The sequence below is a fragment of the Empidonax traillii genome, unplaced genomic scaffold (genome assembly GCF_003031625.1).
Source record: "Empidonax traillii isolate 1590-97213 ecotype Southwest subspecies unplaced genomic scaffold, ASM303162v1 scaffold157:size2224338, whole genome shotgun sequence".
NCBI classification, from domain to species: Eukaryota; Metazoa; Chordata; class Aves; order Passeriformes; family Tyrannidae; genus Empidonax; species Empidonax traillii.
This window is the reverse complement of record NW_020955350.1, coordinates 1,555,381-1,581,357: the sequence shown is the minus strand read 5'-3', so window position 1 is coordinate 1,581,357 and position 25,977 is coordinate 1,555,381. Positions and strand designations below refer to the sequence as shown.

The window sequence follows — 25,977 nt, the reverse complement described above, 5'->3', positions numbered from 1 at the left end:
AAAATGCAAACCAGACTACAGAGTTTACACAATGATGACCCAGTGCCTATACACCGTAACTCACCATACCTGAGCACAAATTGAAAACATCTGACAAAAAGCCACAAATGTTGCAAAACTAATAACCCAGATAAATGGTGAAGGTACCACTGTTTAGAGTCAAACTCTCCCCAGACGACTGCATGGGTTGTTACTGTCCTCTGAACTCCTGCCAGGGTCTTTTCAGGAACGAGCGCTCGGGGCTCAATGTGTTATCCTAGACAAAGTCACAAAAGCCAGATAGGAGGGCTATTACCTCCCTATATTATCATGTAGTATCTCTGTCATCACTTCCCTGGTGGTAAGCATATAGTATTGTGAATTTATATTTAACCTATGGCTTAAGCACTAGAAGGGCGGGAGTTTATCCAAAAGGCTTTGAGCAACAACTTGTGCTCCACCCACACATGCTACGAGCCACCAGCCCAGCTTAGATGAATCCAATCTGGAGCTCCTGCCTCTCCCTGGGATCAAGGAGGCAAGCAATTTTAGTCAGTAGCCATTTTGTAATGAAACGAGATTTTTAGAAGACTATCCTAAATTACAATTAGTTCATAATAATTAGTAATGAAAAACAACAACAAAAATAGCATTCATTCATTTAAAATTATTTTTAATGTTATAATGACTGGTATATAATTATACCAGAGAAGGGCTATTTAAAAGAGGGGGAAAAAAGAAGATAACTTCAAAAGAAGAGAATTCATTTGCTGTTTATTTGCTTCAGGGTTCTAATTACTCTGGAAACCAGCAACCCTCCTGATAGGATTACTGACACGAACGCAACTGCAGCTGCAAGGAACGCTGAGCACATCAGTTTTTTAGCACCATTAAAACAGTCCTCTATAAATACCAGATGCATCTATCTATCTATTTCTCTCCCTTCTCAGCACTTGCTAGCGGAGCGGTCGCAGAGCATATCACAAAAATGAAATGTGTAGCTGTGGCAGAACTGGCGCAGTAGAGCAAGTAATTTGTATCAGGCTGTATAAGAGTTTAAGTTTTATTATTAAGTATATGTCACAGATATACTAGCACCAGTTCATCTTCTTTCCCCTTATAGTTCAGATTTATACACTTATTAATAAAATCCAGACGGTCATTTCAACACCCTCATTTAGCAAAATAAGCCAGTCAAATCTGGTCAGAGTCGCATGGACTCCATGTAGCAACGGAGAAAGTCTTGGCAACTTTAATTGTTGCTGTCTAGAGGAGATTTATGATGCTATCCATCCTGGTCCTAGCTAATAAATCACATCTTCCTCCAGTCTTCAGCAGATATGTTGGATGAAAAAGGCTGGGAGGTCTCTTTAGTGCCTCCTGAAAGTGGCACAGAGGTAGAAAAAGAACCACTAAGCTCGGCTTTTGCTTTTGCTTTTACCCACGTGGACTCTCAGAGAATTCGTTTTGCTGATGGGTTTTGAAAACCATCAACAGGAGAATTTTTCTCAGGAATGGAAGTTGGAGGAACCTCAAGCAGCCTTTCTGTTCTGGTCCCAGCACCTAAAACACCTGGCTTGGTGCCTCTATGCCTCATCCTCCAAGGAGCAAGCCTGAGGTGACACTTCCTACCATCTGCCTTGGTTAGTAGGCCAGCTCTCAGGACAGCCACTGCTTTCTACCACACATATGCAGCCATTCTCACCAGGGGATGCCAGGTAAAACAGCAATATAAAACAATAGCTAAAAGAGAAGGAAAATACCTTCAAATGTCAAGTTTTTGCATTCTGCCCCTTGCCTTCACTTTTCTAGCCAGCTAATACAAAAAAATCAACGTCGCAGAGCACTTAGGCATTTCTTAGGTCCAGTGGGAACAGCATCAAGGAGAAAAAAGTATAAATGTTCTATAAAACAGTACATTTATCAAAACACTCAAGAGACAGGGAAATGCCAAACCAGCAGTTTCCTTAAGAGATCATCCTGTAATGGTTTTTGGGCAGCAAAATCAGAGGATAAATTAAAATCCTTACATGATACTCTTAATAAATATATTATTGAAAGACACGCAAGAGAAGCTGGGAGCCTACACTTATAATACCACAGAGGAGTATCACAGAATATTCTGAGTTGGAAGTGACCCACAAGGATCATCAAGTCCCAGTCTTAAGTGAATGAACCATGTGGGGGTCAAACCTACAACCTTGGTGTTATTAGCACCAAGCTCTAACTACCCCTGAAGCCTGGGAAGACAAATCATACGGGGCACAAGAAGCACACCAGTCAAAAAACCCCCCAGCATTCCAATGTTTAATATCTTCATAAGTGATCTGGATGATGGGATAAAATGTAGAATTTTCTAACGACACCAAACTGAGTGGGCAAGTGGACACTTTGGAAAGGAGAGCCATGCTGCAGGAAGACTGCATAGGCTGGAACAGTGGGCTAACAAGAATCTTATGAAGCTAAACAAGGACAGGTCTAAGGTCTTGCACCTGGAAAAACAGAATCCAGGAGTGCAGCACAGGCTGGGATCTACCTGGCTGGGGAGCAGCTCTGTGGAAGGGACCTGAGTGTTCTAGTGGACAACAAGCTCAGTATGAGTGAATAGTGTGCTGCTGGGCAAAGCAAGCCCACAGAATGATGGCCTGCATGAAAATGTGCATCCCTAGCAGAGATAAAGAAGTAATATCCTGCCCTAGTCAGTGCTTTTCAGGACAGCTGGAATACTGCATTCACTTTCAGTCACAGTTATATAAAAAAGGTGTGGACAGGCTGGACAGGCCCTAGAGAAGGGCCACAAAAAAGGAAAGGCTGAGAGAACTGAGTTTGTTCAGTCTTGAGAAAAGAAGGCTCAGGTCAAACCCTATCATTGTGTTCCAGTATTTAAAGGGTGGCTACAAAGGTGATGTACCTTTGTAAGGTGGTGACTCCTTTTTACAAGGAGTCACAGGGGATAGGGGAAAGGTACTGGATACATATTACTCCTGGGGAGATTCTGACTGGACAGAAGAGGAAAATATTTCACAATGAGAACAATCAGCCATTGGAATAATCTCCCCAGGGAAGCAGTGAATTCCCCAACACTGGACACATTTAAGATTCAGCTGGACAGGGTGCTGGGCCATCTTGTCTAGATCATGCTTTTGCCAAGAAAGGCTGGACCAGATGATCCTTGAGGTCTCTTCCAATCTGTTATTCTACAATTCTGTGGTTTTTCCTGTCATTATAAGGCATCTCTGTAATTCATACAAATATATGGCTTGCTAATTCACATGAAAACTTATTTGTCTATTAATAATGAAAACATTTCCCTACTCCTCATGTAAAGTGCATTCCCAGTGTAAAACAAACAGTGCACTAGAGTGTAATGCATAGTATAGCGATCCAAAATTAAACGAGCTGGCTAAAGAAAGGGAGCTACAGCAGCAGAGCACAAAGCTTTTCCTCCTACAGGTAGGCTCCTCTGAGCTCCCTGGCTGGGTTATGTTTCTCCACGACATGCTGCAGAAGGCAGTACAGACGTACCCAAAGACAAGACAAACAGAGCAGATGCAGAGACACATGGAAACAGTGAGGCACCGGTCGGCAAGGCAGCAAGCAGTCAGCATGCTTCAGTAGCTCAAACGCTGGCAAGCTTTCAGCCAGCAAGGTACAGTCATCAGGTGGGATCTGAAGGAGACCGTGGGGTGACTTTGTGGTAGGGAGCTCTTCCCAAGGAAGAGCAAAGGTGACACCATCATTTAGACACAGGTGGAACTGCAGAGATGGGGAATGACCTCACTAGTCCATAAAGCTGCCAGGGAGGGAGGGAGGGAGCTTAAGAAGGGCTGGAACAAAGGAGAAGCAGCTTAGGTTTAATATGTACACAAGAGTCAGGCTTGAAAACGATTCCGAACTTCTCTGGGTGGCAGTTTCCCAAAGACTGCAGAAGCTCACTTTGCTTGTGCTGATAGGCATCACAGAAGCAGGTTCATAAAGACCAAAACTGGCCTCTAAATATTCGAAATCTTTACTTATTTGAGTTACACATGTAACAGGATGAAAAGACTGCATCGTATCTTTGTTAACAACCTCATTTATGAAAACTGAATGAGACTGCAAACCCTAATTGCTGGCTAATGCTTAAAACAGCAAAAAGTACCTATTCCTTGAGCAGTCAGTCACATTAAGCATCAAGCTTACTTTTCCCTCACACTTCCAAGATGATGTTCAACTCTCAAAGGGGAAAAGAGAAAAAGAATGCTACCTGCAGTCTCATAATAGCATCAGTTTTGAAAAAGACTAAGCTTCATGATATCCAAAGTTGCTATTTTTGTACATGCTTGGAAAAAGCGCAGTTTAACAAAACTTCACAATCAGCGATCCTCACAAAATGTTCAGCTTGTATTTGCCAGCTCTTTACCAAGCCAATTCATTTTTAAAAAGCAGCTTAGCAGAGATAACCACTCAGATTTAGATTTGAATTCTTCTGTACGACATTCGTCGGTAGAAAGGAAATACTTTGGAGATAAAAACAATCATACTGTTTCATTAGCCTGAAATATTTCAGATGGGGTCAGCAATAAAAGTAGATAGCTTTTAGATACGAGCACAGCAGAAAAACTATGTTCCACAGTGAGAGTTCAGAATGACTCTGGCAAATAACCTGCTCTTCTAACAGAAAAAGTGAGAGTAAGGTCAGGTCAGCACGTGGACTGACTTGTTTGGCTGATGAAGGTCTTGCTGTTCTTTGAGCTCTGTGTGTTGTGCATTCTAATACACAGAGTCTCAAAGCTTCCTAGTGGTTGCTTTACCTCATGGGGAAAAGCAAACACAGTGGCAAATGTTCCATAAACTCCAAAGACAGAGCCAACCTTATGATCTACACACATTATTTTCCCTGAAGGCAAGTCAAAATAGGATGCCTTTCACATGTAGATGTCTCAGAGTGCTCTTCCTCCTTCAAATTCTTGATGAGACATCACTCCAGATAGGAAACATTTATGAATGTCCCTTTCTCCAGGCCATCACAAGATTAAGAAAGTTTGTGGAAGTCAATGTGAGCCCCAAACCAGATTTTAATCAGTACTCGACTGACCTCCCAATGCATACATTTCTTTATACAAAAGCTAAACATTACTTTTATTAGAAAAACAAGCATTGTAGAACCAAAGCACTAGTATTTACGAGGCAATGTATAAAGCAAGGTAGAAAACTCCAGACAAAATACTTCTTAATTCCATTTCATCTTGGAAAGTTACTCAGACTTCACTAGAATACAACACCAAAACTTAGTAAAGATTTTTAACTTGACCAGCAGAGTACCCTGGGGCAGTCTATAAAGCCAACTTGTTGGTATTAACATATAGGACACAACTTAGAAATGAAGTTCTAAGAGACAACTTTGAACTGAAAAAAAGAACTAAACCAAAATAAATGATATACTGAACTTCAACTGCCTTTAAGATTAAAATTTTATTGGTGTATATTGCTGAGACCTAATTTTTAAACTTCTGAGGAACATCAGAAGTTTTTTTGGGACCTTAACTGTGAGACACAAGCTGTCATTCTGAGGTATCATCAGTAAGATTACAATGAAATGTTAAAGGGAAGAGTCATTCCCTCCAGGCCAGTTGAAGCAGGAATGGCACATCCTCATCTCTCCAAGTCCACCCCAACTCCTAAATTGTACAATAGCACACTGCAATTATTCCCCTGCTTTCAGTGTGCTAAAAATAAGACTGCCATCATAAACCAAATTTAACTAATATTATAAAGCTAAGTGCATGCCAATGTCAGTAAATTAAATGTAAAATTAATTGTGCTGCAAGAGAGGAAAGCCTTGTGAGAGAATTCACTGTGGTAGTAAACGGCGAGCACTTTGTATGCCCTCAAGCTGCACTGAAGTCATTACTACTCAGATGTCACGAAAGGTACTTTCACAAAGTCTTTTTCAACATGATGTTAATAATTTATTGTCAGACAGACACAAAAACCAGCTAGCCAAACCTAAAACTCATTGATGTTAGCTTCTCATGATTCCAAGGGGCAGTATTTGGCCTCAGACTGGTGGATGGGAGACACCCTCTAACTGAAGTTTTGATGGAACACAAGATTGTCTCCTCTAGAGCAACGAACACATCATTTTCAGAAACAAGTACAAATGTCATGTTCTGAAAACGGGTGATCATTAACCTAGAGAGCTAAAACAAACATGAAAGTCAATAGGGAAACCTTTAAAAGCTGGTACTCAACATCTCAGGTTTCTATACCCTCAAATCACTGCTGCTTACTTTCCTGGACAAATAAGATTTGACTGCCCTTAGCAATATACTCACAGTGCAATGGATGGATGAACTTCTATATGCTACATTCATGCCTTAATTACAACACTGCCAGGGAGACTAAGTCTCCTTCGGTGGTGATTATGTTAAGAAACATGAGGCAGAAGGTAAGGTTGGCAGGACATCACAGCCGGGAGGAAAAAGGCAATTGGTAACTTGTGAAAACAAAAGAAAACAAAGATGTTGAAATTATCCACGAAGCGAACACATCCTTTTAGACATCTTCCTCTTTAAAAGCCTCTTTTTTTCTCACAACCACAGTTAATGAAGCAATAAGGAGGACTAAACTTGATACCAAACAGTTTTAGGACCAGGAGCTGAAAGTAGAGAGATAACTTGCTCCATGATTCCCCAGGGAGTGCAAAATGCAGGTCTGAGTGAGTCACCGGACAGGCAGGGGAGTTCAGGGACACAAATGGCCAATTTAACAAGTATGCTAATGTTCACTGAAGGGAATGACAATTAGAAGAGCAAGCAATGTCTTAGGGATGCAATGAGGAGAGAGTGAGGAGATGGAGTGTTTTGGAAGGAAATGTGTTGAGCTGGGATCTTACCTGTGCTCTCTACCACTGAGATCCTGACTCTGCTACTGAAATATTGACTGTACTTTTGTGGAAGATTGTTTAAAACCAATCTAAATATCACAAAAATACATCTTTGTGCATAAAACATGGTCTTTGAAGTCCCTGCATCTTGGTCATATTCTGTAGAGGGGAATATTGCCTACCACACAGGGACTAACACCCATGAGTGTAAGTAAAATGCTGTGACAAGGTGGTACTGCAGAATGAAGAAGCATTAACAGCCGTGTTTCCAACACTGCTCTTGATCAAAAGAGATTACACTAAATACATATAACTATAGTGGTTCTATAATTAATAAGTGTAAGAATAATAATTTTCAGAAAATCTGTGGCAATGCTAAGACCACCAGCTCCTCAAACACTTAGACAGGGGGTAACCTTGCTCTGTAAGGTCACACTCTTTGGTGTTTATATGCCAAGGTCTTTGCATTTATATATTCACGTTTGAAGAACTGTTCCCAACACCATACCGCAAAACTCAATCTCCATACATAATTTACATGGCCATGTGAAACTTAGTTTAATATGCAAAGCAAAGAACACATGAAGTGATAAACATTTAATGTGAGTGGAGTTGAAGGTGACACACTACCATAAAATGAAAACATATAAAGCAGTATTTGTTCTTCCTGTCATCCCCTGCTAGGCAACTCGATAACAAAATGACATACATGTATTTCCAGACTTAATCTCGATGCACAACAAAACCCAAAATTTAAACTAGCAGACCCCAAGGATTTGGATCCAAGAACAGACTATGCCAAGAGAAAACAGTGAAATCTGATGATTACACTTCTCAAAAGAATGATCCCTCAAATGTGTCATGCCAAGATTATAAATGTAACCAAATATCCACAGAACCTACAGGCAAAATTTAAAATAGAAACTAGCCTTTAAATACAAAAATTACCTGAGCCAAAGATGAGCATATTTTTCTTTAAAAACAAATTTTGCTAGTTGTTTATTTTCAATGTATTAGTCATGAATGTGACACTGACCAGTAGCTTCTTCTTGCTTACACCCAATTTAAAATAAATAATAATTAAAAAGTCTTGCAACTACCGGAAAACCAACTTTCTTTCCCTACCAATTTTGACCTTTTCTGTTTGGGAGACATTGATTTTTTTTACCGCCTGTGTTTCTAATGGAGCTTGAAATTAACACGGCTTTTTTGTTTACCTCCTAATTTGTGCACCACCATCATCGGTGCTGTCAGCACAGCTCTGGGAATAGGGCTTGTTTACTGCTTCTGCATAACCAGCAAGTGGAAGCATAGGAGCAGAAAATAGGTTTGGTTTAGAGTTTTGCCTCTATTTATTCTTTTTGTCCAGGTCCTTTTATAGGTTATATACTAATGACTTGAGTGATAACATGACCCATTTTGTCAATATTCCTTAAATGGAACATAGAAAGACTTGCGCTAGGTCAGGGATATGTTGAATTCCTCTGGTACATGTATCATAAGAAGCTGGTATTATTGTTGTGTCAGTCCAAAGCATCTGTCAGCCTTTTGCACAGCGGGAGTTTCAGAGAGACCTCGCGCCACCTGTCTAATGTGGAACACCAGCTAGAGAAGTCCCACAGAAACTCATTCTCTGAGTCATGGCTTTGGCACAATATCCCAATCTCTGCATTAAGACAGCTTCCAATATCAGAGTCCCTCCGGTGGTATAGGAACAATGTCACCGAATCAAATACTCAGGAGCAGTACACAGGCTTGTACTCTTGAAGATCTGTAGCCTTACCATCATTGTAAGAATGAATTTATTTTTCTTGGTCACTACCAAAGTGCATGGCCAGGAGCTGGTGCCATGCAAATTATTTGAGTAAGTTACCATGTCATTATCATGTCCTTCAGCAGCTATATCGTTGCTACATGATATGTCCATTTACTATTATGATAGGTCATTGTATAATTGACCTTTATGATATGCTATCAAAACGTTAGTATTGCCAACTAAAAATAATTCTCTCCATTTTCCAGATAGCACTACAAATTCTATGCACTGATGTCATTTTAGTGCAAAGGAATGGACTACATGATCTGTGAAACTTATGTTTTCCAGATGTTTTTCCCTAAGAAACTTTGTGGTCCAAGGTGAGAGAGAACAATTCTGTTTCCAAATATCCCCATGCCATGCTGCCATTGACTCTTGTATGAGTGCTGGCATAATCTGTAAATGTAAGAAAACTATTTGCTCATAAAAATATTGTAAACAATTTTAGAATAGCTGTTCTAAAAAGTCCATGTCTTTAAGTACTATACCCACAAAAGTGTACAAGTCTGGAGATCTTCCTCAAAATAATCTCAGTAACATGAGTTTCTTGTTCCTGCCAGAAACGTATCCTCCTTCTCAAATTCTGTACCATCTCCTACTATGCTCCCCAGTTTCCCCCTGCACACAATATACCACTTCATGATTCTGAGAATTTAGTGCTGCATCAATTCAATGCCTTTGATGATGTGCAGGCAATGTATCCAGCCACTGGGCATTCATTAATAAAAATCCTGCTTCATTCCTTGTGAAGGATGAAGAGCTGTGTTTTAAATACTGTAATGTGGTATGTTGCACCTTACCTACTCTGTCAGCAGTGCTTCTATGTCAAAATAATAATTTTTAGTTAACTTGAACATACAGTGCATTCCAGTTGGGTTTTTTTCCTGTATTCTTTCCCAGATGACAGCCTTGTTGATTTCTGCTTGTATCTTCATGCCTAAAGCCTTTTTCCCCTACAGAAGGTCATTAAGTTTCAGAGGGGCTTTTTTTCTGCATGAAGCTACCAAAATTAGTTTGTCTCTCAGCACTGCCCTGTTAGTATCTCAGAGACTAAACAATGCTGCTACCTCTGGAGACAGGAACTCAGAAAGGTCATCTCTTGACCCAACCAGGCTGTGCACATGCACTCTGTATCCCCTAGGTTGTCTATGGGCTGAGTATAAATCATTATCAAGCAGTAGAAAGACAAAAGCAAGTCTGAATTTTAGTACACATCTTCTAGGGCAGGGGAGGGGCGGGAAATGGAGAGAAAACAACAACCCAAACCAGAAAATAATCAAAACCGACAAAAAACCTCAATACCTGGAGACTTACTTGTTCTTCAGTGGAAAAAATCTGTAAGGTATGAGTGAAAAAAGAACCCCAAACAATGTTATTGCTAGCCTCCTAAACTGACCCTAAGAGGAAGCATCATATCTAAGGAGGAGGAGAGGCTGACTAGCCTTGGAAAGTGAGTTACTTGGCCACTGAAGGAGAGCAGATGCCCTTGTGGAAGGTTTGTGATGGGGAGACTTGCCCGTTAGTGGGCATGTTTCCTAAGACATCCAATCTGATTTTAATAATCTGTTTATTCTGGCCTGAGCTACATGAAAGCAAATGACAACAGAGACCACTAAGAGTCTCATGAGCAATCCAGACTCAGTGGATTTTCTCAAAAACAGTTAAAATAAAAGATACTTGGACTACACCACAAGAACACTGGGACAATTTGGGACCTAACAGTGTCTCAGAAATTTGCCTGCATATTAGGAAAGGATTCTCTCTTCTTCCTCTGTAATCATACAGTGGGAACCATTAATAGTGAACATTTGTCACCTCTTAGCAAATGAAATAAATGGCCTTCTCCGAACAACTGTGGTTAGCACAGATGACTGGAGTGATGGGATGTGGTGCTTTTCACTGTAATTGCTATAGCACTGTGCATCTGCTTAACCAGCTCATTTGGGCCACTGCTGAAGGCTGACTGTTGGTCTGAATGGACCACGGTCTGACTGGGAAAACCAACCTTAAATGCAGTTTATCCCTGAAGTTCTAAAACAGTTCTCTAAGCAGATCCCTGGTCTTACGCTCACAGGACTCAGATACAGTTTGAAGTATGCTGGAAGAACTTCCACAAGTGTTTAGTTAAGGTTTACTAAACTAAGTTGCTTTTCACCAGCATGCAAACATTTACCAGGGCACAAAATCAGAGGATCTTAAAGACATAATCTTAAAATAATGAAAGTTATTTACTTTTGTATTCTTACCCACTGCTATTACAGTAATTGTCTTAAAAATAGATTCATCTATTTTTCTATTTTCATTTCAATTTTTGCCAAAGACTGATGTTTTAGAATGTTAATGTTATATAATTACATATTCTGTAAATTAAAGCAGCATGGCATACTGGTTGGGAAAAGCACATTTCACACTTCATTACTTCTGCTGAAACTCAACCAATGTTAAGTTCTGAATCTTCCGTTTCCAACAGTCAGGGTTTCTTTGGTTGTTACTTTTTTTTTCTTTTTCAGGTGTTTCTGCTCCCCAATTATTTGTCGCTTATCTGCAAGCTATACTGTGACACGTGGATGGCAATGGTGGAATTCTGGTGGTTTCCTCTAGTAACAAACAGAGCTAACAATTGAAGTGAATGGTAGGTTTGGGAAATACATATGGATATCACAACGAGCACTGGAGGGGGACAGTACTGATGGCAGTCTAGACTGAGAATTCTTAGCACATTTCTATACTGACTTGGAGTTTTGATACCAGGAGTGAGAACAGAGGAGAATATATTTGATTTATTTTGATTGGTACTACAGAAGGAAGTAACAGCACGTTATAGAATTTTCATTTGTCTCACAAAATCCAGATGTGCTGAGTTCAAATTGGTAATATTGTCAGAGTGGCTGAAATATTAAACTGTAAACATAAAAGAAAGTTCAAGAGTTATTGACCCCCTTTAAAAGACAAAAATATTTGAATTTATTCACATAGGTTTAAGAATTTATGACTGATGGAACTAGCCATCTGTAAGACACCAGCTCTAACCAGATCACAAATGGGAGCACTGGTAAGCTGCAATGCTTATTTAGTAGCTTAAAGCTACACATGTGGATTTTTCAGGCAGCAGCAGGAGTGGCCTATCTCCCACTGATCACGGATCTTATTGTATGCCACAGTTGAAGCACCCTCACAGATGTGAAATCTTCCCCTATTCAGACCACAAACAGACAACTCCAGAGCCTTTGGTTTCAGTTTGGCTTCTAACCAGCAAGTGGATTGTATGCAACAAAATCTGCTGCTTTCAAAGTCTGTGCAACGTGCACAGACGGCGTCAGCGGCCGAGCACAAGGTTCTTCTCTGTGAAGTTCTGTGAATCAGCCTCTTTACCTTTTAACTCCTTCTGAAGTAGGCCCCTTACTGAAGCTGCAGGTTACACTATGCTAACAACAAACTGATTCCCTGGGGATGCAGTTATACACCATTTCTCAACGCTTCCCATACTTTAAAGGATATAAACTCTTTTTAGTGTCATAAACAAGAAGCTGCTCTCACTGCAATGGCACAGACGTGTCTATTTAAGTAACTTCTATAATCTCCTTGTGCTTTCAAGCACTACAAAATACCAAGACTCACAATACCACCAAATTTTATGTATGGACCATCAAGGCAAATAAGGGTTAAGTTTCTGATCTGGTATCACCAGAAGCTCAGAGCAGAAATAGAGGCAACATGTCCTGAACGGCAGTCCTGCACTGTAACCCCAAGCACATCCTTCCATAAAGGTATTTTATTTCAAGATGCACATTTTTCTTTCCAACTTGGCAGTTTGACTTCTTTTTAAAACTTTTAATTATAGCTCAAATTATGTTCAATTTATTTTTCCATGGCTGTTTTTTTTCCTGTCTAGCACTCTGCTGTTTTTTCCTCTCTCCAGAAACACAAAATGTTTTAAAACCTCTTTTGTTGTTAGCAAGCAGGAAAGGAGGAGAATTTCTTGAGAATGCCTCTCTCTTTCTCCATGGAGGAAACAAAGCAGATGTTGTGCTCTCCTCAGGGAGAAGGATCCTATCACACAGCAGGTGTGAGCAAAGGCTGCTTTGCATGAGGAGAGAAAGAGCCACATTAAAGGATCTTGCTGGAAAAGCAAAACTGATAGGAAAAGCATTTGTTCTTTTGAGTTAGAAAGAGAAGTTCATTCGCCTAAAGAAAAGAAGGGATATGGAGAAAGCAGTAGGGAAAATAACACCCTGCTTTGCATTGGCAGGAGGAGCAAGGGCTACTGCCAACTTTCCCAATATTAATCTAGCATTTCCCTTAAAGCAACAGTTCTACAAAATAGGGAATGGCATGAAAATGTCTACTTTGGTTTCATAAAAGCTTTAATGCTTCAGCCTCAAACTAAGAATAGCCTATAGACTCCATCTCCCAAAACATCCATAGCAAAATGTGGGTTCCTTTTAAACCTCATTATTTCTGAGGGAGGTCAACACTGGCCTTTTAAAGACTTTAGGCTGACATTACTGTGTAACTTTTACAACCTGAAATATCTTCTAAACCCTTCATTGTGACCTAAAAAAATAGTCTTAAAAATTCCCCAGCATAATAAGAAACAATTACTGAAAATATAATTTCACCTTTTAAAACACTTCGTGTATATGTGAGCACCAGGTAAGAAATAATAATGTTTGTGTTAACACCAATAAATCCTAGACAACTCAGAGTCACTACAGAAGCACAGCCCATTGCATATGCAATAATTACACAGAAACTGGCACAGTTAGTTCCAACCTCTTGATACTGTTCTCACTTAGGATGAAACAGTGATGCTCAGTCTCTATCACATAGGGGAAAAAAAGGTCAGAGCAGCTTTCACCATCTCCATGAAGACTAGTCTGCTAATGTAAAGAAAAAATATTTCCTTTGGAGTTTTAATTTTTGTTGTCTTACAGATCAAAGAGTATCTTCTCCCATGTGAATTAAGTCATGTTTGCATAAATGTCAGCTCACTTTTAAGGACTCCCCTGCACTACAGGCAGCCAATTTTATCTGCAGAGCTCAGTTTAAAAAAAAAAAAAAAAAAAAAAAAGGAGACATCAAATGAGCTGGTCCCAATGCTGCTTCCCAGATTAAATTTATGAAGGGACAGGTGTTCATAGGCATTATTTATACTGAAACACAGGCTCAGATGCATCCCTAGAACCTCCAAGATTCTTCTGTTACCCTCCCCTGGCATCTTTTTTCTTTTAAATGGGAATGATGTCACAGCAAATAAGACCCTGTTTGCTTAGGATTGAAAGAGCTATGGTATTTAGGTACCCTTTTGCTTGTTTAGTTCATCTGTTCAATTTTGATGGATGCATTTTTGACAAGTCCTCAGCAAGCAGAACTGGCTGGTTTACACAGGGGGCTAAGGGTGCTAGAGGACAGGAAAGGCTGCTGCATATCCACTTATGTAAACAGGCAACAGCCAAATGCTGCTCAAAATTGCTGAGAAGGGTTAGCACATTGTGTCATGAACACCATAGCTGCATAAATATCACCACTGAGTGCAGCAGGAAATCAAGGGAGCGCAGCATGAGAGGTGCAGGAGGAGAACACAGAGCCAAAGCTACAGCAGCAGACCTCTTCAGAAACCCCCAAACCCACATTCCCGGGACCTGTATGCCTTGGAGTGACACCACAGCCTAGCAATTCATCAGATCATATACTGGTGTACAACAGAGTACAGACTTCTGTTCTTTGGATTCATTGTGGCAGAGACCAGGGCACTGTCACTTCTGCACAAATTTTTTTACAGAAGGTGACGGTGTCAAAGTATTGCAAACAAACCCCCTCTTCCTCTGAAAAAAATAAAAATATACATATTTTTTTTGGTTGGAGCTGCTTTTGGATGACAAGTGAGCCAGCCAAAGTTTGGAAGTGGACACATCGCCTGGAATAACTACCAGCAGGAGTCCAATTCAGTTTTATATAGGAACACTATTCTAAAGCAAAGGACAGCTAAAAACCGATTGTTTTCTTTTTGTGGTATCATGTTCTAACTGCAAAGAGCCGTTGTGGCCTCAGTGCTACCTTTCTGACCCAGCAGCAAAGGGACAAGGGAGAGGTCTGTGCACTGTGCCAGTACTACTGCCCTAGAGTGTCCAGAAGGGCAGTGATTTAACTCTCCTTGTGTCAGTGGCAGACCGCAGACTTTCAGGAAAGCAGGTGACTTCATCAGATCCTACAGAGCTATGCTTTATAAGAACAGAAAGAAGACCCCAAGTCCACGCTGTCTTTACCTTTTTACTCTCTTTGCAGTGGAAACGTGTTCTGCTGCATACATGAACCTCTGGAAATACAGAAGAGCCAGGCTAGGTTTGTCTCCACTACCCAGATACACTCTGTATTTTTTACTCTTGAAAAATAAACAGATTAATAAGTTTGGTCCATCAAACAATAAATAATTCATGTGTACAAATAGATTTGATTGACAACAGCCCAATGGTGCACACTACCAGCAGCAACCTGCCTGCTGCAAAAGCAACTATTAGAAAGCAAAGGGATACAGCTGCTGAAGGATGATGTGAAATTAAAGAGGGAATGAAACGTGTGATCTTATTTAATCACACCTGGTGCTTCAATTCTTCAGTAACAGCACCCTGCTAGACTGTGTCAAATCAGTTCTACAAAGGAAAAAATTATAGTTGGAAAAATGAATTAACTCTTTCCTCCCTGCTGTTAATACGTTATTCTAGTCAGAAACATCTTTAGCAGTGGCTGTTAAAGATCCTTTTTTCTCAGATGAAAGGTGCTCAGCATCTGACTAACCGGAGCTCAGTGGATGACAGGGCTCCTGTGCCAGCAGGTAAGTGTGTGCCCTCCATGCTGAGAGGAGCACAAGTCTTAGGTGTGTGAATGAATAAGCTCTTATTAGACAAAACAAATCTTCCTGGTCAGAATCAACTTGAAGGACTGAAGTGCCACACTGGGACCAGTCATTTCTATTTGTTTCCTTAGGTGGGTGGCACATATGTGCAGAGAGACAGTCAGAGGAAGCAGGACAGCTGGGGACAGCAGAATGCAAAAGGGCAGAAAGCAGCTCTTCCCTTGCTTTGGATGCTCTGCTCAGCACAGATTTCCTGTAAGAAGAAAATTTATCCCAGCAATTCCCTGGTTTCTGTTTTCTTTTGGGCTTTTCTTTTTTGAAAATTTTTGTTTGTTTGTCTGAAGTCTCATTTTGCAGTTTGGGTTAATATTAAATGTCAAACATAATTTGATTCTGTAGGCATTGCATGGTGTGATTACTGTGTCTCGTTGGCTAGTCAGACACTGTTCCTAAGTGTGCCCCACGTACTAATAAATCACTTGTGGTAATAGACAGTAAGGTGCTCTAATATAAAAAATAGCAATTGTGGTCAAATGTTCCATTCTTTGGGGAAAAGGAAAAAAAAATAATCCTTTTACCTTATTTCATTCAGCAGCAGAAAACAAAAAGCAAAGGTATATTTAGCTTAACATAAACATCCTTATATTAAATTCATCGAGAAGAAAATCAAACATGAAAAATAACTATCAGGCCTACATTCTGGTCTCCTCATTGAATTAATGTCACCAGTATGACACTGGACAAAGTAAGATATACAAGTCTATTGTCTGGATGGGCTGTGTGTTTGGAGAGGAGTTCATTTTTAGAGGGTAGAAATTTCTACGTGCAAGTGTTACTTGTTTAAGAAATTGGTATTTATTTGGACAGTACTGTCTCACGAGATGCCTAATTTTTACAGTATGGATTCAGCCAATTTACTGAAATACTAAGGCATTAAAGTAAATACCTCAGAACAATTTTAAGAACATTGTAGTCTCTTCATCATTACTTGTATAACTCATACTCAGAGAGATTATCACACCAAGGAGCATTTTTTTAATAAATAAAAAAGACCTTCATAAATAGAAGATGCTAACACTGCTACACAAGGGTTTAATTTAAACCAGGGATGTTTAAAACACTGAATATAATCACAGTTCAAATTAACAAAAAGGAAACTTTGGTTTACATCAGTTTTATTCTCGTTTTACATTTTTAATAAGTGTTTTCCTTTAGGGGACAGAACCAAAGACAGAACTGAAATGAACTTAAAAAAATCATCTAGTCTACCCCTTCACTTGAGGCAAAGGCAAATACCCACACAGGTGACTCTCACCTATTCCTCACACATATAAACCTGCTCTACTCCAGTTCCCCCAAACACTCCATTGCAATATGCTTACAATATCTTTCTCATATCCAAACTAAACCTCCTTAGGTGCAAACGGAACTAATTACTCTCCCTTTTACCTCTGGCACAGTCACATGCCACTGTGATTCTGTATCACAAATCCTTTATTATACTTCAAAGATTGCCTCTCTTGCTATCTTTGTCCTTGCATCCTGGACCTAACTCTTTCAATATTTTCTCACTGGTCTTTTCTAAATCTCTGCTCACTCCTACAGCTCTTTTTCTGGCATTCTCCAGTTTGTCTATACTGTTTCATGGTGTGAAGCCAGCTCTGGACACTATCCCAGCAGAGTGACAGCCAACAGAAAAGAGTGAAGGATATCCTATGGCTTACACACAAGACTCACATTTACGCTGAAGTTTGGTCTCTTCCCCATTTTCTCCACCAGCCATATTCCAGTGTGATTCATATTCAGCTTGTGATGTCCCAATACCACATGCTCTCTCACTGTTACTTACTCAGATATCCCTTGTCTGCATACATACATTTGTTTTCCCTTTGGGGAAAACACTTCACTGAAGGCCTTACTTACATTTGCTGAATTTCCATCTTACTCATTTTAACCATTTCTCCATTTTTTTCACTTGGGACTAAACCTGCCCTCCACTATATCCCAGGCCTATTGGAGCTTTTAGTGCCTCACACACTGCATTCTCTAGTCCATTGTTCAAGACACAAATGAAAACCATGGGCAGTACTGACCTGGGGAAGAATCTAACAGCATCGCACTTCAGGCTCCCTCCCCACCTGCCAAGCAAACAATAACTGTTTCTTGAACACAGTACTTCAGTGAGTCCTTCACCTGATGATTTTTTAACCTGTTTATTTTAAGGCGATATGGCTTTCAAAACACTGCCAAAAGCTGTACGAAAGACATACCTACTACCTTTACCTCCTACACCTCTTATTTTGCTTGAAAAGGAAATTAGAGAGGTTTGACACATTTTTTTTCCTAATAAATCCACACCGGCTGTTTTTCTACCAGCTTATTATCTTCTAGGTGTTTACAAATTGATTAACAATTTTCAGGAGCATTTCACCGTGTATCAAAGTTAAGCTGACAAGCTTCCTCATTTTCGTGTTTAAATTTGCCCTTCCTCATCCTTCACAAGTTCTTAAAGATAAAAGCTAAAATTCAGGGGTGGTCTCATCTGACTGCCAGGCACACAGGGGTCAAAGAGACATCAGTGATTTGACTGTGTCCAGCTCCCTTCCATTGCTTCATCTCTGTTCCCCATTCCAGCTTTTTCTTTCCCCTCTATTTAAGTTAACTTAAACTGTTTCAGGCACCCCATCACAACTAACCTGTTTGGGAAAAATGAATCCAAGAAAGGGTGGTGTTCATCCTCCTCTTTGTGACCAACTTTCCCTTCCTTGTCCACAAAGTAACAGAATTCTAATTTCCTGTATCTCTCCCTTATTTCTATGGCATTGTAAAAACTGCCATTGCAGTTGCCACTCATTAAACTATTAAACAAGTAGTTTGTGCTACTTTTACAAGTTGTTTGTCCATTAGCAATGCATTATCCTCTTATCATTAGTCATAGCATTCCTGATTTTCAAGTAATTGCAGAAAGCCTGAAGTACTTGTGATATTTTGTTTTCCTCCAGTGACATAGTCTGCTGCTGTGTCTGTAGTATCTTGTCTTCCAAAAGCCTGTCAGCTCCCTTGGACTTTCTTTTCCCTTCTTTCCTAGCTCTTACCTATCAATTCCAAAGTTCAAAGACACCAGCTCTTTTAAAGTCCTTTGACATTATTCACCTGCTTTCACTCATTCCTTCCTTTCCTTCAGATCAGAAACCCTTTTGTGATCATTTTCACTCACATTGTCTTGTCTTCAAATTCTCAACCACTTTCCTCTGATGACTCAGAATAATGCATAAAGTAAATTTCTTCACTAATTTCCCTTGCTCTCAGAAACAAAAGTAACCCTCTTTAGATTTTAACTCTTATCAGACAGCCTAGACAAGAGTCACTTGACCAAGGCTAGGCATCCATTTACCTTTTCACCCCAGAGATCAGGCTCTCCCAGAGTGAGATTCAACCTATGCAATAGTAAAGGCCCAAAGCAAATCACATCAAAAATCTCTAATGTTTCATATTTTTCCTAAAGTGAACCACAATGGGAAGCTCTGACAATTAGTTCACACACTGGCATCTATGAATCACAGAACTGTGCCAGATGGAAAGGACCTCTGGAGGCCTCAAATCCAACTTCCTGCTCAGAGCAGGAGTAATGTTAGAGCAAGTTGCCCTGGGTTGTGTCCAGTTGAGTCTGGAATATCTAAAAGGAATGAAACACACATCTTCTCTGGGCCTGTTCCACCACCCTTTCCCCCCTCCTTATGTTTAGTTAGAATTTTCTGCATTACAACTTGTGCCCATTGCCTCTTGTTTTGATTTCATGCACATCTGGGAAGAATCTCGTTCTGTCTTTTCTGCACTCTCCCAACAGGCAGCTACAGACAGCAGTAACCCCCCCCCCCTTAACCTTGTCTTCAAACTCAGCCCTCACCTCCCTTTTCTGCATCATGTGCTCCAGCCCCTGACTGCCTTGGTGACCTATCCATGGACCCACTACATTTTGTCATTGTCTTTCCTGTGCTGAGCACAAAACTGCACAGACTGCTCAAGATGTCACTGTGCTACTGCCAAATGGAAGGGAATGATGGGTTCCCTTGACCTGCTGGCTACACTGCTTGTACAGCTCAGAATGTTCCTGTCCTCCTTTATAGTGGGGGCACATTGCTTATTCATATTTAATTGTTGTTTATCAAGGTAGTTTTCAGTGAAGTACTATCCAGTCAGCCAGTCCCCAGCCTGTACTGGTGCAGGGAGTTATTCCATCACAGATGCAGGACTCTGTGTTTGTTGAACTTTCCAAGTCTCTGTCAGCCCACTTCTCCAGTCTGTCCAGATCCCTCTGAGTGAAAATGTTGTCCTTCAGCACATCAAACCCTGCCTCCAATTTGGTATCATCCCACAAATTTGCAGAGGTGCACTCTGTCTCATCATCACGGTCACCAGCAAAGGCACTTGGCCACTACTGTCCCCTTTATCAATTCCTTAGGGATGCCACTAGGTTCTCCATCCACTTCTTGTCTCCATATTTGTTCCATAAATCAGCAATTTGGCTACAGGAACACTGTGGAAGACCACATTAAAAGTGTTTTTAAAGTCAAAGTATACAACATGCACTGCTTATCCCTTGCCCACACAACCAGTTCTCTCATCACAGAACACAATCAGGGTATTTTGCCGTTAGTAAATCCATGTTAGCTATTCTTAGCAGCTAATGTTAGCTACTAAGGAATCCATGTTAGCTACCTCCTTGTTTGTTGTGGGTCTGGACCTCTAAACCAGAAAAGATTAGTTGCTCCTCTGTGTCATCCATACAATGGCCATTTGTTAATAGTTCTTGATAGTTAAAATGCTCCTTACCCCTTGGACCTTCCCTATCAATACTTCTCTTAGTTATTCAAAAAACACAAAAACTACTTAAGCTTGTGGGTAGTAGATTCCATATGTTAGTAAATTTGTCAGCTTGTTGACATAAACTTAAAGACAGCATATATAAATACGTATGGCATTTCTGACAGTTAACACAACACACACTTATTTACATGATTTGCACTTTTATACACAACTCATGATTGATTTCCATTCCTCACACTGTCATTATATTTGGGCATGAGTCATGATAGATTATGTTAGGTAATTTTTCTTTTTATTATTATTTGGGATTCATGTTAAGTTCTAGTTATAAAACAGAACTTAGTATAAAAGTAAAATGCAATGAAAATGCTGAAAAACAGTATTTAACAAATAAGATATAAAATCAAGGCAAAAAAAAGCTTCTCATTTTATTTTTAAGTAATCAGTCTCACTAAGCAAGGAAGCATTCCATCAGTGAACTGAATGTCAGTTCTGGTTGCCATATTTCTCAAGAGCATAGAACTGGTAGATCTCATCCTCTACCGCACAGATTTTGTTTATAGATTCAAAGAGGAAAACAAGCTTTTCAGCTTTTTTTCCCTCCCAAGTGGTTTCTTATTTTTTAATGCACTAGTCACTGAACTGAAATAGCTGAACAAACATGAAAAAGATATTATCTCTGCACCTGCAGAAGTAAAAAAAGTTTAGCTCTTCAACAACAGGTGTTTAACCAGTGGCTTTCACCAACTCTGTTGTCTGACTTCCGTTGCATCTCAGCAGCAGTCACTGCTATACATAGAAAAATATGAATTTAGGCAATTACAAGAACCTGTAAAATCTAACTTTAGTCTGCTGTCTGGAGTTCAGATAAATCCAGCGTACTTTTCTTTAAAAAAGTAAATATGTAGAACAGTTTTAATTTAAAATTAAATTAAATATTTCATACCCACTTTGCATTGCATAGTTTGCAACTGTTAGAAATGCTGCAATATATTAATCAATTTTTAGTTTTTTTTTATTTTTTGGAAGAGGAAGAAAAAAATTAACCCATGACAGAGACCTTGCTATGAAAAAAGACACATTTCCCACAGAACCCAAGTGTGCACTGGGGGGAAGAAATAGGAATGGGGTAGATGTGAATAAAATCATCTTTTGATATTCAGAACAGTGTTGAAATAATTTTCAAGCAAAAATGTTGCTGGCTTTAAAAAGCTTTTATTTCATGCTTTTGCAATCGTAAAATATCAAGCTATTGAAGCTGTAACATGTAAAATAATTTGCTTCACTACTGCCAGTACGGTTCTGGCCTCTTTGCATTGTTTGACAGTTTTTGCTATCTCAGACACAGCTCTGAACCAAAAAGCTGAACATACCAAACAAGGCTTTTAAAGTCCAAAAATTGGTGTGCACTTGTAATACTTTACTTGTCTCAACCTTCCCTTAATTATAAATGAAAATTCTTCCTGATTTATTCCCAGGCTAGGTTGGACAGTAAAGAGAACAGTTCTAAATAGAAACTAGAGATGCTAAAACCCGTAACACTGGGCATGGATGAATTTTATTTTCTGTTCAGCACATCTGTCAAGTACCTAGATCTGATGTGCTGATAAAACAAGACAGCTCGTGGCAATAAACATGTCAGATCCATCTGTTCTTCAGGACATTGAGAAGAAAAGGAATTGATCCCTGCGGTATTCTGTACACTTGAGACCACTCCAGAGAGGTTTCCCTCTGCTGATGACAGCAATTCAGCTCTACCACCCCAAGCCAGTGGGTTTCCAGCCTTGTTCCATGTCTTCCACCCAGGCATGTTGTGTACCTGTGGCTTCCTCTCCCTACTCTTCACAGTCTGAGAATTGGTTGATGGGATAGGGAAGTACCTATATTGGAAAGGCTTTGGCAAAGTCAGGAAACAAAACCCAGAAAAGAGTGAAGCCCATACTGAGTCCATCTAACCCAGGGTCCTGGCTCCCACAGTGGCTCTCAGCAGCTGCAGGCACCTCGCTCTGCTCTGCATCTCAGACCTGGTCCAGACACATTACGCCTCCACCTTCTTAGAGCTACAGCACTCCTTCTCATGCCATTTCCGTGCTACATCAGGAAACTTCCACAGTGAATATGCCTTTATACCTCTCAAAACACAAGTCAGTGGGCTAAGCAATTGAAGGTGACCCTGAGCAGACAACAGCTGCAGACAACAACAGTGCGTGCCACCATTTGTCCAGCTCCCCAAAGTGCAGCTGCGGCCAACACTGAACTGCAACACTGGCAGCTACCAAAGAGCCTCCCACTGCACGGCTCCAACATGGACCACACCAGCTGGAGCAGAACAAGCACAGAAACAGTCGACAGGACTGAGGTGTTCATGACAGAAATCATCTTCCAGCAGGGTTTTAACAAAAAACACATTTGAGCCACCTGCAGCCACATTCAAGGAGTTTGGCAGCCATTCAGGGGATGTGCTACTTTCTCACAGGAAGGTGGAATTAAAGGCTTTCTTACAGGATATATACAACCCTCTGATAATGAGCTGACTATAATTATCTTTAAGTCAAGTAACATCCATTTCTGCTTTTGACTAGCAGGAGGAAAGAGGGAAGGAGGTCTCCAGGCTAAGTCAACACGGAAGACCTAGATAACATGCACAAAGTTCAGCTGCATTCTGGAGAGAGCAGCCCTCAGTTTTGGCCATAGGAAGGTAAAAAAATACATACAAAAGCCCATTTGTACCATATACTAATCAAATACCCATATTATCCAACCCACCTGAAAAGCAAATATCCAAGAAGTCAGAGCTCATTAGAAGAGATCCTGCTTTGCCCGGGCCTTCCAGATTAGTCTCAATTTTGAGAGGTTTTTACATCTTGTTTCAACTTCCCCCTAAATATTCAAAGATAACACAGAGCTGCTGGTGTTGAATCTAGGTTGTAACAGTTCCCCTGGGAATCATTTGCTGTAGTTGGAAACCATCCTAACTCTCACAAAACAGAATAGCCAAACAACTTTTCCTCTAATACACTGGACTCCCTGTGCAGGACACACAAGAGTAGGGCATAAGTGTTATGAGACGGGATGGAAAGGGCCCATGGAGTTGGGGGGTGCCCTTTCTGTAGTCTCTGCTATGCACTGCCAGATGGAGCTGGTCTGGAGATCACAGGTGTGATCCACATGTGTGGATGTGGCACTGGGATGGGCAGGTGAATTTCTATAAACCACTCTTACCCTTCAGCTTATCATGCAGCATGTATGTAAAGAGCCAGCAAGGGGGGGTTACAGAATGGATAGGGGCTCTGGTGCAGCCCTGCAGAAAAAGCAGAAAACCACAGAAGTCTTTCTTGCAATGCATGAGAGAGTACTATGATGGATCAGACCCATACTGACTCATTCTGCTAAGCAACAGAGGCAAAGGATTAAGTTTATCACCCACTGTAGTTCAAGAAAGTCATATACATTATCAGTTACTTAAAAAAGGCTGGCAAAAATTGTGAAAGAAAAAAACAAGCAATCAGAGCTGAGGGTCTGGTGACTGAACCCCAGAAATATCCTTTTGGAAAGCTGGCCTTATTTGCTGCAAATCAGTTTCAGCAGCCAATTAAAAGCTATCACACCAGCATGCTATTATATGTAAGTTAATAAGCATTTACTACTGATGGTTTCTGCAGTGGCTGCTTAATTTTTAATCATATCCCTAATTTACTGTTTACATTTTTAGCCAATTAGAGTATGTGCATGTGTATGTGTCTCAGACAGGGAGAACATGGAGACCTATGTTTATTCAGCAGCACAATGCCTTGCTCTCTAAATGAGGAGATACATGTGTCTCCTCCTTGAATTTTTTTCACGTAGCTCTCTTATTTTTCAGGAGAATGCCATCTCAGGCTGTTGTGTTATGTTGCACCATTCTGCTGTCAGAAATGGGCACCACTGACCTCTCTGTGAGATGCTATACCTGGAGTCTGGAAATGAATGTCATTAAAATAGCCAGTGCTAAGAAAGAGACAGTTTTATTGGCACTTTCCCGAACAGAAATCCCAGCATCACTGTAGATCAGGCATTTAGGTGACACCCCTGAGTCACCCTCATCCTCCTCATCCACATTTCAACCTTTCATTATATTCCTATAGTCATAAAAACTAGATGCATTGAAGGGATGGAAAATGGATCATTTATTTTTAAGCACTGAAAATTTCTCATGGCGATCAACAGTAACCATTACAGAGGGAGAGTAAATAAACCAAAGGATAGAGCTTTGGAGAGAACTGAGTGGTGATGGAAGGATAGCAATTAGAACATCTCAGAGCCCAAGAGATGAGCTAATCACAAATAAAATAATATTACATTCCTATTACTACCTGACATGCTGTTTGGTGTAAAGCCAGTGATTAAAAAAAGAATCAAAAAAGGAGAGCCAGAAATGCACTCAGCAGAGGCATAATGTGGTTGATATGTATCCTGGCAGAGCTCTCAGGAGGTGATCTGACACCCAGCACAACCCCTGTGCCTGTGCCTTCCACATTCAGACTGCCTCCGGTCACAGGCTCAGCTGTACAGCAAATTAGGACAGGCAGTAACAGGACTGCACGCTTCTCAGACACAGACTGCTCTCACTCCCAGCAGGCAGCAGCCGAAGGGAAAAGGCAGGACTCTTTGTTTCCCCCATGCAGCATCTTCTTTAAGGAGACATGATGACAGGTACCTGAGGACCTCCAGAGCAAAGATTTAAATGGAGGTACCTTACCAGGACTCACAGCCTTCTCCTGCTGAGTTCACGCATTGAGGCCTGGATACTCATATCCCGCTGCAGATGCATTCCTTGCATCCTTGAGAGCTATGCTGAGAAACCCAGACTGCCATTTACTTTATTTGGTGCTCAAGAAGAAAAAAAAAAAAAAAAGGCAATTCTATCCCTCTGTAAATATAACACCTCAAATTTCACTTCGTTTTCTCTACAGCACAAGAAAGGTGAAGATAGGAAATCGATACATTCACAGAAAAAAAACCCATCTAAAATTCCCATAAAAGGAAAAACTACAGGGCTATGGTTATGGATGTCCTAACAGGGGCAGAACAGATTGGATTAATGTACTGAAGTAAAAGACAAACAAAGAGAGAGGAATAAACTGCTTTTAGAGTAGATGCTACAGATTATAGTACACCTTTTCAGAAGCTACTGCACTCTGCAGCCAAAGCACAGGGCAGTCGCACATGGCCTTCACGCAGGAACTGTTCCTAAAAACACCCAGCCCCAGGAATGCTGCTGCCCAGCACGCACTGCCCTGCACTCCAGGAACTGGGCTCCTGCGTTTGAAACAAAAGCTGTCGGCATCAGCCAGGCAGCTCAAAAAGGCAGCTGCAGCTCTTGTTTTCTTCTTTGCCCCCAGGAGCAGGAACTTGCAGCAAGGAAGGAGGAGACTGTATAATAAAAAGGAGACAGGAAGGTCTCCAGTAGGCTCCGAGTCCTAAAGATAGCAATGAAACTAGCACGAAGGGAAGGAGGAAACCACCCTCCCACATAAGAGGAAACCCCAAAATAAAACCTTTTGGCAGATGGTAAAAGGCTTTAAGCATTCAATAAAACGAATGAGCTGCATGAGAATGCAAAAGAGCTTTAAGGGAGACACAGAAAGACCAAAC

At 40.6% G+C, this 25,977-nt stretch overlaps 1 protein-coding gene across 2 annotated transcripts in view; it reads right to left on the bottom strand.

Annotated features, from left to right (window-relative positions):
- Window positions 1–25,977, bottom strand: part of SAMD12 (sterile alpha motif domain containing 12) — a 171,954-nt gene that overhangs the window by 46,397 nt on the left and 99,580 nt on the right. Inside the window, exon 5 of one of the 2 annotated variants that reach the window (XM_027884933.1) lies at window positions 11,545–11,564. The exons of the other annotated variant lie outside the window; for it this stretch is intronic. Within the exon in view, the coding sequence (XP_027740734.1) occupies window positions 11,560–11,564 (5 nt within the window). The 3' untranslated portion in view covers window positions 11,545–11,559. Of the gene's footprint in view, window positions 1–11,544; window positions 11,565–25,977 lie in introns of those variants that run through there. 2 annotated transcript variants of the gene reach the window in all.